Genomic DNA, 17,931 nt, shown 5'->3' on the forward strand with positions numbered 1-17,931 from the left:
AGTTTTCGTGAGCTTTTGTAATGGCATGTAAATAAACATTTCAAAGAACAAAGCATAAATGCATAAGTTCCGTCGAAAATTGGAAAAAAACTTAATGGCACTGATCGTTAAAGTTTTAAGGCATTACGCATCTCGTCAAAATTAAACAATTACAAATCTGGACTTGCCAAAAAGGAATTCTCATACCGTGAATATAGAGTAAAGGGCAACTTGGCTTAAAAAATCAATTTCTAATACCAAGCCTGTAATGAATCTATTACAGGTGATGGGCTTGATTAGTTGTGAAGACTTAAAATGCTTGACGCCTCCATGCAACGCCTATGTAGGGATATATCAACAATAGGGAATTTTAATCTTTCGGTAAAGCACGAGGCAACAGCATTCTTGAAATACAATTACACCGTCAATCCAAAATTGCAGAAAACTGATTGCCGTTGTGATTGAGGACGTTAATCGATTACTCCTCTAGAGTTTCCAAGTTCCAGATTGGACAATGTTGCTTGTTTACGTACCAAGGTGAATCTCTCAAAATAAATTTTTTTTAAAAAGTCATGATTTTATCCATATATTGCCAGCACACGAACAGCGAATATCCTGTGATCCGTATCCGATTCTTCCAATTTTTGCTTGCCAATTGTTACCGTCTTAACAGTTAGATGTTAGATGACGGCCGTATACGTGCGGTTAAACATCTGTGATATAAATATTGAACAGTGTATTAAGCAGTTGGCAAGGAGGGTTAATGCTTTTTTTCAGAGAAAAACCTTGACTGGGCAAGTTAATTTCTAATGAATAGGCATCATAAAGCTTTAAAGTAACTATAATATAGCGTAACTTACTTACTAACACTCACTCGAGTGGATATATATCACACTTGAATAAATCGCGATCAACGCCTTTATGCACATCGCGCATGTGGATTCAATGTTCCCCTTGATTAGAAAACTTTCTATTTTTACAGCGACGACATGGAATCGTCGCATGAATCGTATCACGATGTCTCTTGAAGTGTTCATCTGTGCAAAAGCGTGCTTCGCAGTAGCGGGAAAAAAAAGCGCCAAGAGATTCATGCCTTTCACCATGTTTCATACATGAGATGTATGCCTTTTCACATTTAGCGACTTCAGAGCTTTGTTGCAAATGGGACAGAAAAGTTTTGAGACACCATCATCAGTGGAGAGTTTCAGGTTGATTTTCAGAGACGGTGCATCCTTTGGTAAGTGTGGAATCGCCTCGCAAAATAGAATTTAAAACGAGTTCTCACAATTGACAAAGGATTTCCTCGACTGTCCTTACATCCCAAAGGTGAACGGAGAAATGTATTTTTTTAATAACTGCTTACTAATTTTCGAGAAAATAGTAAAAAATATTTTATTCAAACATCGTTTCCAACCTATGCTGACTTTTTCGGGCCAAAAGGCTCCCTACATCCAAAGTTTTAGTATCAATATGGCGTAAGAACCCGTCTGAAAGTCTTGCAGCGTAACAAGTTGTTACCACTTTCGACTAAACTTTTTAAAAAACTACACGAAAAACTGGTGTCTATTTGAGTACACAGAAATCGCTAAATCCACAAAGGTAAAAAAAAAAAAAAACAGGCAAGGGAGAAAAATTATTTATTTAGACAAAGAAATAAATTCAAAGACTAAAGCGTCAAATCACTATAGGCTTTGTTGAAAACTCTACCGCGGGACTCTTCGTCTGCTCGGTCACTCAGACGGATAAGTAATATCAATTTTTATTATTTTTTATTTGGTTGTATATTCTTTCAACCTCAATGCAATCGTTAATTAGAGATACCTTAATTTTTCATAATGTATGTAGGCTTTATTGGACTACTATATACAAGCAAGAGATCTTATTTATTTCCAATTGATTTATTTGACTTGTGATTGTTTTTTAACCGAATTTTTATGACAATAAAACGCGAAGGTTATCTAGAAGAATCCTAATAAACTTTATAGAAAACACAAGCGAGGCGATTGAACAGATGAAGACGAGCTTTTATGGTGCCTGAGGATAGAGAGACATAACAGCCCGTCTAATCTTATTGGATGACCACAATCAACAGGAACGACAAAACTAAAGGCGTTAATGCGTGAAAGCACTTTATATACAAAATTTCAGTAATTCCACCAAAAATCATAAGCATCACATGACAAACGCTCGCAAAAATTTTGTGGACTACTATAGCAATTTAACAATGACGAATTCTGTGGTGAACGAAATTGTCGGTAATAGCAGTAGACGGATCCTAGTCGGCAAATATAGTCGTGGCGAAAATTCAAAGTTGGAAGACGCAATGGGTAGCCCCAACGACGTGAACTATAAATAAAGATTTCAAAGCAACTGTTCTTTTCATCGCTTACTTACATCTTAAACGATTTTACAACCTCAAGAGTTCTTGTTACTTATATATCCCCCGTGATACATAATCTTTATCAATTTTGCTTTGCATGATTTCGTGTGCAAGTGAATCTTATCCAACCAAATTGACTAATAATATCAAAATAATGTTCCTGTATACAATCTTCTGTGTGAAATCATTTACTTTATTGCCGCGTTACGATTTTACTTGTACTCCACTATGTGTTTACATGTACTTATGTATATGTACATATATAATCAACATTTTACCTATATAGCCGCATGTGTTAATGTTAACAGTTACAAACTGCACTTATTTTGTAATAAAAAACAAGCACGTTTAGGAGTGAAAAAAAACGTGAGCAAACGTGTATTATAATAATATATTTAAAGTTTTTTTTTTTTTTTTGATCATTTTACAAAGGAATACCGTGTATAGTTTTTGATAATACATACAAAAGAAGAAAAGAAATAATAATAAAAAATTCAAAATATTACTAATTATCTAACTTGAATGCGAAAGGCAATAATGAGTGCTTTTACGTATATGTGTAGCGGTGCAGAGTATTTAAATAAACAGTTGTCGGTTTGTATTTATTATAAGTAATTAAAAGAAATAAAAAAATAAACCCCAGAGAGAAGTATAAGGCAAATTAATTATAAGATAACAATGAGTGCAAACGATTATAAAAGTGATTTAATAATAATTTCAAGTTAATGATAGAAATAAAATAATTTTTGTGTTTGCGATTATATGAAAATGTAGATAAGAAAAACAAAAAAAATGGAAGTAAAAATTGAAAAGACAGCAAAATAAACGCTCTTTAAGCTTTATTAAGAGAAGATTGAGTCGACGGATGCCACATTTTCCCCATTTCCAAAGCCTGCAGTTTCAGCAATTCTTTTTGACTATCCTTTGCTTGCAGCAAGAAAACGCTTTGCTAAATATTTAAAAAAAACCTTGCATTACTATTAAGATGTTTATTTAAAAAAAAAAAAAATACCTTAATTTCTTTGCTTGTTAAAACATCCATTTTATCATAGATTATTGCATGCAAACCAAGTTCCTTCAACATCTTTATGGTATCTTTGGAATTATTATCATCGCCCCAACAGAATACTACCAAACCGCGGTTCTTAACTAAATTAACCTTAAATGAGAAATCAAGAAAAATTATGAAAACTTTTTTATGGCTTTGTTTAATTTATTGCTAATACTTGAGTAGGATCCCTTAATAGGTCTTCCGTGTGAGCAACTATGCCAAGCAATTCCATTGCCAACGAATTAAAAACTGCGGTCTCTATACGATTGCCGCGCGGATCTAAATATTTTTTATATTTCTCTGTTACTCCAATAGTTAAAAACATAACTGGGTAACGATTTTGCTTGTAACGTAGCATAGTGCATATATCAGGATCGAAACAGGAAAATACAATATGTCTCTTGCCCGCCCTACGAAACACTACATCCAAAATACAGTCGACATAGAGATTACGATCGACCACATGCTCAAATTCCTCCTCCATGGTGCCGTCTTGCAGTCGTTGTGACCACTTTATCTCAATGTTGAAACCAACATGGAGATCTATAGCATCTAAGACATCAGCTAATTGTGGAAACGGTTGATGCTCCTGTAAATCATCATTGCTAAAAGATCGCATTTCCCGCGATTGCCCTTCTGCAGTATGATATACCTTTAAATTTTTTAACTGTTCCAATGTCAATTCTCGCATAGGTAAGGCCAAGAAATCATGTTCTTGTAGGGAATTCTTCGATTTCAACGAAACATATATCATAAAATCATGGTAGATGACCGGCACTAAATCTTTGCTTAATTGAACATCAAATTCGACCATATCTGCGCCGTGGTCAGCAGCGTTCTTGAGCGAGGTAATGGTATTTTCACGTATGGAGGAAGCATTAGCTTTAAAGCTAGTACCCGAGCCGCGATGGCCTACATCTAAACCCTGCCACTTATCATTCCAATAACGTTGATAAGAGACGCTCATATCCATACTTAACGAAGGCACTGGTTTTACAATTAAATATCCGAATTGCATCATACCTAATGGTCGATGTCTCGAAGCACAAGTGATGGCAACTTCCAAATGACCTTCAGATGACTTAAAAAGATTTGGCAAGACGTAATGATAGCCCAAATGGTGCGGGGGGTCCTCAGTATTAGCTTTTGAGCTATAGGTATATAAATCGATTAAATATGCGGTACTTTCAAAGTCGCCCACAGTCAAATGAAAGATAACCAAATCGTTGAATCCGCAAGCTGTACCAAATTGAGATTGAGGTCGTATTACACTATCTTCGGCATTAAGAACAACCACCTCCGAAAACGCAAACGCTGTGCCACCATCACCACCATTCTCTTTTGTATCATGAGTATCATTAGACAGAGAATCTTCTAATGGTGATAGAGAACAAGCGATCATATTATTATCAAGTCCATTTGAAGGTATACGTAAATTCATTGGTGTCACTTTTACATACAGCAAGCGGCGTTTCATGCGTTGTTTCCATATAAATGGAGCATTAAAGAATTTTAGTTGTATAATTCTTTCAGATGACAGCCAACCGCGATCTATTTTTTCTGACCCGTTCAAATAGCCAAAAATATCATAGCATTGCCGTGGAGGCTCATTGGCCAACTCCAATATCTGGCGAGGCTGGAGATGTGTTTCCCAGCGACGCACTATGGGTTTCCCAACATCCGGATCTACAGCACACACCAAATAACGATATTCGGTGTTGCGTTCGCGCGGTATCTGTACCAAAACACTCCATACGTTCGAGTCTGGAGAAAAGGTGAAAATATTGTTGTTGTTGCTAGGACCCAATTGCTTACATACCCTCGTCCTCGTCCTTAGACATGAGAACAGAATCGTTTAGTTGCCAATTGCCCAAAGACTCACAATTGCCAACCAAAGCCAATCTTTCATTGGCTATCATATCATGATTCATCAGAACCCTGAATTTCCAAGTGCGCTCAGTATTTGACAGATAATGACGGGCACCGCCAAGTGATGGAGCCACCATAGCATCACATGCCTCCTCTGTGGCTTCAGCGGCAAAGGACAAACGCTGCATTCTTCTATGTTTGTTTATAAGGGCCAGAGCTGTTCAGTTAAGTTTGACAACAATATATAAATAAAAATACGCAAATAAAAAGACAACACTTTATATTATAAAATATATTAGTGATATATATATACATAATAATATGCATTCAAAGTCGTCAGAAAAAACCCACAATGATGTGATATTCTGCTACGAATCAGTCTTTGAACAAGTCAGTATACATACAACTCACCTTAACTTGGATACAACTTTCTTTATATTTAATAATTAAAATGACTTTTCTAAAAAAGTACTCTTTGGTGTGGTGTAGGGCTGCGTTCTCCGTTAAACTTCCTCCCGTTGTTGTTTTTCTTTAATAGACTGTGTGAATTATTTATGATGACTGGCAAATCATTCGGATATTATTCATTTCTTTCAATGCTTTTCTTCACGATCGAACAAAAAAGAAAAGATTATCACGTTTTTTAGGTGTAGAATAAAGGTCAATGGATTTTGCGTTGCACAAAAAATATGTAATATATAAACTGCAAATGCACGGCATATTTAATACCGAATGAAAGATTTCAGTTTACCATGACTTTATACATTGGCTTTGCTTATATGCTATAATTTCTTTGTTATATCCATTTTGAATTGAATTGTCCACGTTAATGGAATGATTATCCACTATTCTTTTTTCGCAATAATTCGGGCTAAGACGACTAAATGTATTTCAACGCGTACTCATCAATTGTTTCCTGAAACGTATTTGGCGTTTCTCTTTTACTAATATCGCTTTACCAAAAAACAAAACAATGACACTGACAAATCTTTAAGGGGTTGACGAAACGAATTGTGAATGATTCCTATTGCAATTAAAGTCACAACAAAAGCGTTGACCACTATACATTAAACACCTTAAGTGCTAACACAATGTTTGCGTTATGCATTGTGCATTGGTCGCAGTAACGTCAAAGTCAAACGCATAAAGCAAAATCGTGATTAGCGTTTGTTTACGTAACTGAATCAAAATTGAGAGTAAAAATTTCTTTCAAATATAATTTTTTTGAAAAAAGGAAAAAAGATATTATTTGCAAGTAGAAGACGATTTCAATTATTTCATGCAAGCTGACACTATAGTTAATAATACTATATTTATAATTAATGACCAATCTTTAATAGGAAATTTCTGAGCGCCAAAATAGCGATGATGCAGTTGTTTGGATTATGATAAGAGAAATGATGTGGGAGCATTAACGTCGTCGCCGTAAATACAAAAATCGATGCCCGATCGATCGATAAGATTTATATATAAAAACCAAGGTGTGAACGGATTATTTATGACCACCGCCGACAATATGCGTTATATTGACGTTGAGTAACTTGAAGTGGGTATTCGAAAAAATCTAGAAATGTTTGATTTTCATCTAAATTTCACGAACAAGATGTTTATAGTTTAGATCGACACTAATACAGTTGCAATACAGTTGAGAAATCTACCTAACCCATTCAATTCAACATCATAAATAGGGGTGATGTATATAATAGCTGGAATGAATTATATTGCACTTTCTCACAGTGTACAGAAAAGCTTCGATGTTGGAGTCTGGATGCGAACTTGTTGGAATCTGGCTGCGAACTTGCCACGTAAAATATCTACATGTTGAACATTATTATTTTTTTGGGCTATGTCTTGTGATTGTTTTATTAAACATATATGGGTCATCTATATCTGTTAAGTGCGGATTGTTCGCAAAACTGCGGCAAGTTTCTCATTTGTTATAACTGCAATTAAAAAAAAAATTTACTTTGCGGTTTAATTTTCTTTGGCAAACAAGTTCGAGTGCGAGCCACTCTGCATATGAATTTTGGATAGAAAACGCGTAAATATTGTGGATCCTAATTCTGGTCCTCCTTATTATAACTAGTAAGGTAAACTGTTGCACCGTGGAGGTTATTATTGTTTTTATGACACGTTTGTTTCAAACATTGCCAACATTTTATAATATATTCGCTTTTTTAGACACGTATTCAATAGCACGTATTCTGGGAAAATAAACCATAGCGTTCATTTGTGATATAGTAACAGAATAATACATTAACGCATAACGCAGTCATTGCATTAGCGCTTTTATTGCATTTTCATCGCGTGTCGTTCAACAACTGTCAAAACGTAGTTCAATCGTACAAGTTCATATCTGGATGCAAAATATTGGCAAAATTTTAAAACTTCCATTTACAACCAAAATAGTGCTTATGAAAACAAAACAAAATAATATGATTAGTATTTCAAGCACCACATTACTTCCATGAAATAATGCAATACAAGTTTTGTGTTCAACTTGTAAAGCAAAATGCATATATGACAGAACGCCCGGACACAATTTGCGTTATACGTTGTGAGTGACGAACGCATTGTCAAAAGAAAATTGATTGTATGTTAATTAGATGGATATACAACTTGCGTTGCGTTGTACGCGAACAAAAATTTTAAATAATATTTGAGATAGTTAAAGCGACTGACGAAAAACAGATATACATCAATTTATCGAACTAATTTAGGCGATGGTAACACTAGCGAATTAAGGACACACAATTCTGCCGCACGATTGGGAATACGAACAGAACGCCTTTGATAAAAAAAAATAATAAATAACAGAAATATTTGGCGCAAACGCACTCACACACAAGAGATTGTTAGCAAAATCAATAAAATTCGTTTTGTTATGTTTTAATTTTTTATATAAAATGGAAAAGGCAAAGCCCAAACTATTAATAATAAATAAACAAAAGTTAGAAGTCAGAAAAAAAAGCAAGCCTAACAAAAGGCTAAATCCGTATTCAAAGCAAAACAAACACGGGAGGAAGAAAAAATATGAAAAAAAGTTTATCAAAAAAAAACTTTTCAGTAATAATACATATATACTGTTAACGAGCGTCGGCAATAGTGGCTTTTACTGTGCGTGATTCATTTAAGTAAGCCTTAATAACGGAATTAAGACTTGTGGCATAAAGAAGTGAATATATTGGTGTTATTTAGCTCAATGTTGTCTTCAATATCTTCAAAAATTAATTCGCACAAGGTTTTATAGGAATGTTCGAAAATAGGTTTTGAGGAAGGCTAGAAACATAGGTAAGCTTAAAACTCAAATAAAACAAATATTAGTCTAAATTTCATAGAGAGTTCAAAGCCATGTTGTTCGAATTCTAATACATTTCCTATTTCGAAAATACTATACCACTTGCCGGGTCGGCCATTTTTCTTTTTTTTTTCCTTTTCTAGATTGCTGCGTGTGCCGTCGTTAATAAAATTCTCGATATGGCAGCACTTTGTTTTTTCTTTTCCGTAGTATTTGTCATAAAAATTGGACTATTCTTATTTGCTATTGAAAATTTTCAGTCAACCTATTGAAATATGAAGCGTAATTTTTCGGCTCGTAAAAAGCGTTCTGATGGGAAATGGGTTGTTTTAAACGAAGAGGAATTAATACGTCAAGTTGCACTTAGACCAGTATTATACGATCGATCTTTGAAAGGCTACCGTAAAGCATCGTCGAGACAGCAATCTTGGTTAGATGTAAGTTTAGCAATGGATACGACTGTTGATGAATGCCGACGAAGATGGCGTTCTTTGCGTGATTCATTTGCTAAGCATTATAAACAGGTACAACAGAACGCGAATTGTGGCGATGGTTCTCATAAAAAACCACGTAAATGGATATTTTATGATCAAATGAGTTTTTTAATACCCTACATAGACAACGCAAGGTAAGACTATGTGGAACTGCTTGTATTAAAATGTAAATTAAATATAGTTTTCATAAATTCAGCTATGGATTAGATGACCAACTACTAGATGATTTGCTAGATAATTCTGACGATGGTCAAAGTATAGTCTGCCAAGCTCCAGAATGCGAGCAAACACCAACCGCTGCTGACACTAAAGGAGGAATCATTCTTAAAGAAGAACAACGGAATCACGTCTCGGTACAAGCGACTGAATGTATTGCGCTCAATGGGGAAGAGAAAGCTAGCAACCAAAATTCCTCCATACTAAGTGTGCAGTGCGCTGAAACTAACACCGAAGAAGACATAGATTCCGATGAAAAGTTCTTACTTAGCTGCGCCCATATTTTAAAACGTTTCACAAATCGTCAGAACTCTTTGGCACGCTTAAGAATTCAACAGATCTTATACGAAGTTGAATTTGGTACCAGCGAAGATGTTTGCACCACCTCTAAATTGTGCGCATAATTATTAAAAAGTTCTTTCAATTAAGAATTTTCTTTTAAAAATAAAGTGCGCTTCAATGCGGTAAGCTTATGCGTTAAAAATATATTGTAAGTTCATTAATAAAATTTTTTTCTTATAGTAACTAGCAGTACCTGATTGTATATTACCAAAAAATAATAGTTTGCGACAAATTTATACTGCTTTATACGAGAGAACTTGAAACCAAGTTTGGCGGTCCCTGTTAGCATCTAAATTTACAACATTAGTCAAAGCGCAGCAGCTGTTATATTATAAACTGAACATGGTCTCAACGAAACATTTTGGGTATGTCTTAAGTAAATTTATTATACGTTCAAAATATTGGAAACTTATCGGTATTCATATAAACATATTATAAGAATTTATCGGATTTACGGTACAACTGTTTATTTATTATAGATGTAACTTACTTGCTAATACCACAACATTTTTAGAGAAGTTCCTTATCAGTAAAATATCGTTTGAGATATTTCAGAAATTATATGTACATAGAAACGATAGGTAGAATTACTTACTGCATCTCCCTTAACACGGTTATATATAAGACCTATCATTGGTTATATGAGTTGAGCCGAAGCTTTGAGCATTTTAAATTTATTGTAACGTGAGAATGGTCTATCAAAAATGTTTATTTTCGAGATAGATTTCTCCTAATTATTATTATTCACCTTAATAAGTAAAAGAAGTTCAATCTCTTCTACATGTAATGCAGGAATATGGCGGGAATGTATTCCGACCCGCGAGGTCGGCAAAGAGCCTTGTTTGATGGCAAACTGACGCCTTAGTTGTACTATTTTTTACGCCCTTACCCCGTCGCCTGAGCATTTATTCAGTTTCGCGTACAATGGGCTCGACATTGTGAGCAGTCACTTGATGTGCCGATTCTAGGTGGGTTTGCAATACTGCCGCGGTGCAGATTGTGCATTGTTGGTCAGCTTGCGACAAGCTTCTCCTCTAAATGTTTGGATTCATCGTTTTTTATAGTTTCCGTTCTGTTTTGAAGTAAGAAATATAGTCTCTTTTTTTTCGGAGTGGGTTTGAGCCCGCGTTCATGAGTTCGTTTCTTTTGTAGTTTAAGGACAACGTTGAAAAGAATTCTCCTAAATGGAAAAGTATTAATAAGTTTTAATTTTTTTTCTTTTTTGTATGCATGACCAGCGTTATAGGTTTCTTATATTCTCATGCGGCAAATAATTTGCAACGAAGGAGTAGCGTTTCCGAATTATGTCTTTCCACGTAGGTTTTGGCCGGCGCTGCCATATGGGGACGAACATAGTCATATATTAGACCAGTTTTGCGTGTTGGAGTAATAATGGACGCTTTTATCCTTGAATGCTCATCTCAATGCCATCAATTGGGTTCGGTAGACTTTTCTTTCGATGCTTCACATATTCCTTATGTTGATCATAACCAGTGCGTAACAAATTTCTAAAAATCCAATCCCAATATCCATGAATCGAAGAATTTTTGTTATTTACTCCTCTGCAAGTTTCGAATATACGAGAATAAATATCCGGATGTTTTGCGGTACTGAGTGAAATTAGTGAGCTTTCTAGGTTATTAAAAGCACCCAGTAAGCAATGCAAATCGTGCATAATAAGTGTGTGCATATATTGTGTGTAATATGTATAACATAAAAAAGGGTAAGATAAATATATAAATAAACAAAAATAATAACAACAATATTAATACATTTTAACTATATTCTAATTATCTCCTAATTTCATCGATACATTGCGAGCCGGTCTTTCCCCCCAATTTTCCCCGCTTAGCGCCAATTTTATTATATATCCGAGCAGGTTCCTGGGGTGCTCGGCTCCATTGCTGCAGGAACCTCCTCTTTGGAAAATGGGAATATGGTTCACAATTGTCGCCTGTATTCTTGCTCCCAAATTTTCGTCTGGCGTGTATTGGTTAGTGATGTTGTAGATCATTTCGTAGACGGTTTTAAATGTTGTTTGGATGTCTTCTCTCAAGAATTCCCCCTTAAGATATCTGCTGCTCAGGATGGTGTTGTATGTATTTTTGATGACGATGCTTCGGCCTAATTTTGTACACGCGTTTCTTTTATCTATCGTCAAGTCCTCTAGACATCGTTGGCATCTTAAGTGACCACTGCGGTATTTGCTCACTGTATAGCCCGTGAGCAGCCGGAAGTATTCTATGTGTATAACACGTTTCGTATACCACCGGTGGCTCACACGCGAATGGTAAAGCAAAGTACGATTTTTGCTGCCGCCCAATGAAGCGAAATAGGGAAAACTGCGCCGTTCTTAACGTGTTAATTGATCTCCAATGTATTTCCCCACTGCTTTTCATTTTCTATGGTGAGAGATAAATAATATCTGCCCTCACGTGTGAAATGGCCTCGTTCACAGTTATATTTTCGGGTATTGAAAAGGCATTCCATCTCTTCTAAATGTAGGAGTGTTTGGAAGCGGCTCACGTAATTGTTGATGTTCACTTCTTCATTAAGATTCGGAAACATACATTGAATTGCTTCCAATATTTCCTCTTTGCGACTTGAAGTACGATATGCCCGTTGTAGTCGTTCGGGTACATTGAAGCTTCCGATGGGTAACTGCAAATCAATTAAATTTAAAAATTCGAGATATCGTTATGCCAAATATTAGTAACGGATTTAAACGCATTGTTATAAATAACAAGACGTCCAATTTTATTTGTAAGATCGGCAGTTAACTGCCTAGCAGCCACGTCCCAATCTATCCGTCTGCTATCAAGACCCCATAAACTTGGATATTTAAAGAGCTGTTTACTAAAAGTAAGGTTTGGTATGAAGGCCATAATGTAAATAATATATAATTACTATAATAATAAACTAAATAATTCAACTATAATAATGATGATAATAATAATAATAATAGTAATAATAATAATAACCTGAAAAGAAAGTAAATACATGATAAAACAATTGGTTAAAATCACTTAAAGTCGCATATATATATACATATAATTTAATATTTTGTTATAATACAAAAATGAAACAACGATTTACTAAATTTTTTTCAATTTCAATTTATGTATAAGATAAATTTACATTTTTTACAATATGAAGTTAAATTTCAAATTAAAAATAACTTCTACACTAATTCACTTAGGCACTAATTGTCTGCCATGTTTTTTTTTGTTTATTTTTTTATTTATTTCTTAAACACTGTGAACTGTTTTGCAGAGGTTGATGAAAGCTGCTTTAAAAGGAACACTTCAGAGCTATCATCAACCTCTGAAGGCAGGCTCCCTTTAAAGCAAACGATTTATTTTTAAGTTTGTTTTTTCGATAAGGTTTGTACGCCCGATAATAAATAATATTGCTCACTTCACGCTAATATGATTGTAGTGTGCGATAATACTAACAGCAATAACGAGGTACTGTTTGCATTCTTGTTGTGTTAAATGAAAGTACCGTTAAAGTATGTTTTGCAACGACACGGATGAAGAAATAACCAAAGAATGGGGTTATTTAATTTCTGCCAATCATATATGCCCTGTACAAGATATTCTTATGGGTGGCTACATAGGTTGGGGAGGCTACCCCATCCTCTATGATGAAACAGTAGACGATGATAAATTGAAATTGCCTAAAGAATTAAAGGATTAACCTTATGGTTTTCATTCCGCGCAATTTAGTTTGCGATGAATATTTCAGTGGTCAGCTAAAAAATTCGATGGCCTTGTAAGAGTATTATTGAAGTACATTCGGGTGATATTATGTTGGGAAGTGTACCCCGAAAAGTTTAACAAGCCCCATAGGTTATACAAAAATTGAGGAAAAACAATTAATTTTCAAGTCCTTTAATTGTTGGAATATAAATTAAATTTTTATGATTTGACCAAAAAAAAAAAAGTTGCAATAACTCTGATAAATTCAATTAAAATCACGTAAATTCATCATCATTTATAACCGAAATTTATTGAACGAAATGTCAACTCAAATCCTCAAAAAACTTCTGAATAAGCGTAAGAGTTGATTATAATATAATAATAATAACTTAAAGAAAATGGAAGAAATCTTCTCCATGCCAAATATATTAATTTATCATAGCGAAATCGAGATAATGTTCCACGAACTCAAATAAATAAAAGAGATATAAAAGTTAATTTTATATAAAATAATAAAGAAAATAGTACACAAAATAATTTTCTCATAAATAAAAACCTAGCGTACTCCGCTAAAAAAATTAAAGCAGCTCCTCTATTAATTTTAATGAAATTGACGATAGTGTAGTGTACATTCTCACATTCCACATTTTCCATTATTTTCTTCGTTAAACTCCTGTTCAAAGTGATTTCCAACTTCTTCACCAAAAAAATCCAAATTCCGTTCTCCAAAAGAACTGTTTTTCTGTTCTTTCCTCAAAAGAAAAAAAATTTCTCCTTTTTTCTTTTTTGACAAAAAAACCCCTCTCCTCTTTTTTTATTTTTTTTATTTATTTGTCCATTTATTTTTTTTTTATATAAACTAAAGTGTCTATTACAATAGTAAGACGCGTCTCCACCGATATCTGCACCATCCTATATTCATTTCGGAAAAATGTAATAACCGATTTCAATTTCGCCTTGTTGCGCTTCCAATTTGCGATATTGATTTTTTTTTCGTGGAGGACAGTTGTTAATTTTGTGATAGCAGCGATATACTCCTAAGTTCTCTTCACTCTGGGGCCGGTGATAACCTTTTGGTTAATCGCAGATTTTTAGAATGATGGCGTGATGTTGTCGAAAAATGCTATCATCTCTGGAAAAGTTCTCGGTGCGACGACTGACGGTAAGACCCCTCTATTTAACCAGAAACTGCAAGCGGCGGTGTTTTTGTTCTTCAAGTACTCTATTTTTAATTTTGACACGATTTTGGCGTCGAAGCGCGGGTCTTTTTTCATCTTATCGAAATGTGCGGCCACTAGATGGATGTAGTCGTACATTAGTCGTATTTTGCATTGTCTTCCGTCCTTTCCTTTTCTTAGGTATATTCCGTATATGAAAATTCGGAATGTTTTCCGATTTGGGGTGGCTCTATCACACACGACGCCTTTCACCTGTAGTCCGATTTCCTGCGCCAGCTCGATGCTTGCGTTCAAAAATTTTTCGGCTCCACGGCAAATGATGAATGGATATGTGTTGACGGCGTTCAACATGCTACGCACTCCGAATATGAGTATTTTCTTTCTATTTTTCTTTTATAATCCGATAGTCCATCGTTTCAGTTAAATAGTAATCGTCGGTCGTCGAACTGCCGTCTCCATAAAATATTCCATATTATGCACCATTCACCAATAACTGAAGCACTGAGACTCCTCACTTGGGCCACATCAAAGGCACGATCTCTATTTTAACACACGAAATTGTACAATTTTGCCAGCACGACGCACAAAGAAACTGTTACTGTGTTATGATTGCCATCACTGAAAACATTGCGAATTAACCTATGTATTGTTATATTAAATTATAAATGTCATATGTAGCTCTGGATTGAAAGTTTTGTTTGCAAATATTTCCGTGAAATAACTTGCATCGCCTTTATTAGCGCAATAATTTTTTTTTTAATTCTTTCAACACTTTACTGAAATGTCATCCGTTTTTTTGATACCTGTACTAATTAATATGCGTACCGTAAAAAGCTTAAACATGCGATTAAATCGCATAATTTTCACGTTTTTTGCAAAAAAATATATAAAGTATAATTACTCTTATTTTTTTTTTTTTTTTTGCGAACTATCAAATATCATATCATAACGGTTTGCCGGCTAGCGTTTTTGTGTGCCGCAACCTCCAATAGTAAGGAGTTGGGAAATATAAAAATTCCTTGAAGAGCGAATCTTCAAGCGAGAGAGCTCCTTCTTTTTCATCAAACGTTTTAGCAGTCTTTTACGCTGCAATCTCAATGCAGCGGAATTATCTTTCAAAATAATTAGCCATATCGGGACGTTTTGCTTGGCGACTGGCAGGCAGTATTTGCCTTGTGCGTCACAGGAGTCGCGTATGTGCCAGTCTTCTGCAGTTTCCAGAATTCGCATGCCTAATGTTGAATTAAAAATAGAATTGCTTCTGCCTAGCATCATCCATGTACGCATGTGTTCTGAATAGGGATTTATGAGTACATTTGGCTTTTCCTTCCAAAAAGGTTTGTAATGAAGATCGCGGATATAACAGAATCAGATTAAATTATCTCTGATGCGTGATTGACTTTTTCAGGGGAGCGAATAGCATGCAAGATTGACCAGAAATTTTTTTGTTCGCACCTCCTCTCTAATCTCTGCGATTTTTTGTTTCTTCTACAGCTGAGACGTTCTATTTTTTGTGATTGTTGTTATATTTATTTGAAGAAGGTGATAATGGATAATGGATAATTTTCGACGCACATACTTAACATTAAATTATATGTTTAACACTACTCGTGAAATTTTTTTATGTTAATAAATTACAGAGCTTAATTTCTTATAATGTAATTTGTTGGAATTTTCACCTATGACTACGTTTCTTCTCGTGGCTTATAATTGAATTAAATATTTAAATAAACTGGTGCAACTTGTGAACGCACCGAAGAAAAAAAAAATGGGACTAGCCATCCTCAGCGTGGGCAACAGCGTCTCTATCTCTCTCTCTATTTGTCGACAATCCTCATTTTGATAACGGCGGTTATGCTGACTGGTATTATACTCTCGCTCCGTTTGTCGATAACAGGATCTACTCGTCTAACTGCGCGCATTCTTTCATCTTTCGACAGAATGATAGCCTTCAACTTTACGGCAGGCTTCAATAAGACGGCCGCACGCCTTAGGAAGATCTACAGATATTAAGGCAGTTGACCTCCCTCCTTAATAGAGCCCGTAAGCGTAATGAAGTAACACCATATTCTTTCTTGCCTATTGTTTGGAATAGTATTAAGTATCGCAAAAAGCTCTCTCTCTCTGGGGAACATTGTCTATGATCTCTACGTTTATTAAGGATGTTCGTGTTGGGATTATCAATTTTTGATTGTTTGCCTCCCATATTAAGGAAAAAATAGGTTTTGATCTAATGCTTATATCGAGGGTGTAGAAATTATATATTACATTACTAAGATAGAAGTTGTTTTTATACTATTTAATTGTTTTTAGATTTAACTTCTTCTTTCCTTACGGTTTGTTGTAAATTCTGTTTTTTTGTTGCCGCTTGAGGTATTGATCATTCTGTAGGGACCATGAAACTTTTTTAGGTGCTGAATGCGTTGAGTTTTGTGGCACTGGTTGCGGCTGGCGTGCTAGTGTCTTTCTTGTGTTTTTTTTTCCGCCGTAAGCAGTAAGTAGAAGAAAAGTAGACGCGTTTTACATCGACATCAGAAGATTTGAAAAATAAACCGCTAGTTAATCCAATCATTCATGAAAGTGAGTTAATGCAGCCAAATATCTAATACAAAGTAAAAAGTAAGCTTAACAATAAAGCTTATAATATAAAGTAGAGAAGAAAAGAAAAATAAAAAATAAAAACAAAATACAAAGCGCTCAGACACCATCAATCCCATCGCAATTTAACGCACATTGTATTCAGTTTACCTGCCTTCGAAAGGTAGTGTTCATTAAGCAATATCTGTTTTTTACGTGAATTTGTCGGAATTTCCAGATCATTTACTAGGTTAGAAACCAAAAGCGGCTTGGTTTTGATCCTCTGATAGTATTAATTCGTTAACTCATTTCCTACAGTCACATTATTAAATTTAATCAGCACCGTGTTATTTTTGTTGGTGTAACAACTCTTATTTACCTCCTCGAGGACGATCGCAACTTCATATGAAGGCGTGAATTGAATAATAATCATTAGTTCTATTGTTCAGACCTTCGGGCAGGACACTTATTGTAATGCTAGAACCGGTTGGCTTAAGTCGTGTTCCATTCTTTCGCTCGACTCACCGCAAAAATCTACACCTCATTTCAGCTCCCTAATGGAGGCGGTGAGCTCTGGCTCTTCTTCGACATTTCCGCTAGCAGAATCAATATTTTTGACGGAGCATGCGTTTCGAAGATGTATGAGGTTTAACAAATGTTTTCGTCGTTTTACTTGTAGCCCGTTCAGATGGACAATTATTATGTCGACTTTAATTTAATATCTGCTCGTAATGTACGAATCGTACCTACTATAGAATCAACATGTTTGCAGTACGTTTTTACGATTTGAACACGTTCAGGCATTGTTAAACGATCCATATTGTCAAATGGCAACCGTTGCACTTC

General features: G+C 34.9%; 2 protein-coding genes and 1 long non-coding RNA gene across 5 annotated transcripts; 2 read left to right on the forward strand and 1 right to left on the reverse strand.

The window, feature by feature from the left end:
* Positions 1-52: 52 nt before the first annotated feature.
* LOC119633120 lies at positions 53-1,542 on the forward strand. 2 transcript variants are annotated; one of them, XR_005246851.1, is made up of 3 exons: positions 53-360; positions 421-516; positions 576-1,542. It is a non-coding gene; the product is annotated as an uncharacterized LOC119633120 (long non-coding RNA). The 2 variants fall into 2 exon arrangements; XR_005246850.1 differs by having other exon boundaries at positions 53-198; positions 263-516.
* Positions 1,543-2,980: 1,438 nt separating this feature from the next.
* LOC119633117 (glycerophosphocholine phosphodiesterase GPCPD1) lies at positions 2,981-6,264 on the reverse strand. Its single transcript, XM_038026372.1, has 5 exons — positions 5,691-6,264; positions 5,230-5,496; positions 3,586-5,174; positions 3,372-3,518; positions 2,981-3,308 (listed from the first exon to the last, which is right to left on the reverse strand). Exons 2-5 carry the CDS (start codon positions 5,465-5,467, stop codon positions 3,192-3,194), a joined length of 2,091 nt encoding a protein of 696 aa, XP_037882300.1. The 5' UTR covers positions 5,468-5,496; positions 5,691-6,264; the 3' UTR covers positions 2,981-3,191.
* A 2,046-nt stretch (positions 6,265-8,310) lies between these two features.
* LOC119634116 lies at positions 8,311-10,307 on the forward strand. 2 transcript variants are annotated; one of them, XM_038028061.1, is made up of 4 exons: positions 8,311-8,570; positions 8,721-9,205; positions 9,268-9,751; positions 9,810-10,307. In XM_038028061.1, exons 2-3 carry the CDS (start codon positions 8,853-8,855, stop codon positions 9,689-9,691), a joined length of 777 nt encoding a protein of 258 aa, XP_037883989.1. In that variant the 5' UTR covers positions 8,311-8,570; positions 8,721-8,852; the 3' UTR covers positions 9,692-9,751; positions 9,810-10,307. The 2 variants fall into 2 exon arrangements, with proteins under 2 accessions (XP_037883989.1, XP_037883990.1); XM_038028062.1 differs by having other exon boundaries at positions 8,838-9,205.
* Positions 10,308-17,931: the final 7,624 nt, after the last annotated feature.

Source organism: Glossina fuscipes, unplaced genomic scaffold, assembly GCF_014805625.2.
Source record: "Glossina fuscipes isolate IAEA_lab_2018 unplaced genomic scaffold, Yale_Gfus_2 2, whole genome shotgun sequence".
In the NCBI taxonomy this organism is placed as follows: Eukaryota; Metazoa; Arthropoda; class Insecta; order Diptera; family Glossinidae; genus Glossina; species Glossina fuscipes.

Coding starts and splice junctions, on each gene's coding strand:
- LOC119633117 (XM_038026372.1), bottom strand. CDS start 5,467: ATGCAGCGTTTGTCCTTTGCCGCTGAAGCCACAGAGGAGGCATGTGAT. Junction 5,175..5,229: donor GTCTAAGGACGAGGACGAGG/GTATGTAAGCAA, acceptor CCTTTTCTCCAG/ACTCGAACGTATGGAGTGTT. Junction 3,309..3,371: donor TAACAAGCAAAGAAATTAAG/GTATTTTTTTTT, acceptor TTAAATATTTAG/CAAAGCGTTTTCTTGCTGCA.
- LOC119634116 (XM_038028061.1), top strand. CDS start 8,853: ATGAAGCGTAATTTTTCGGCTCGTAAAAAGCGTTCTGATGGGAAATGG. Junction 9,206..9,267: donor CCCTACATAGACAACGCAAG/GTAAGACTATGT, acceptor TCATAAATTCAG/CTATGGATTAGATGACCAAC.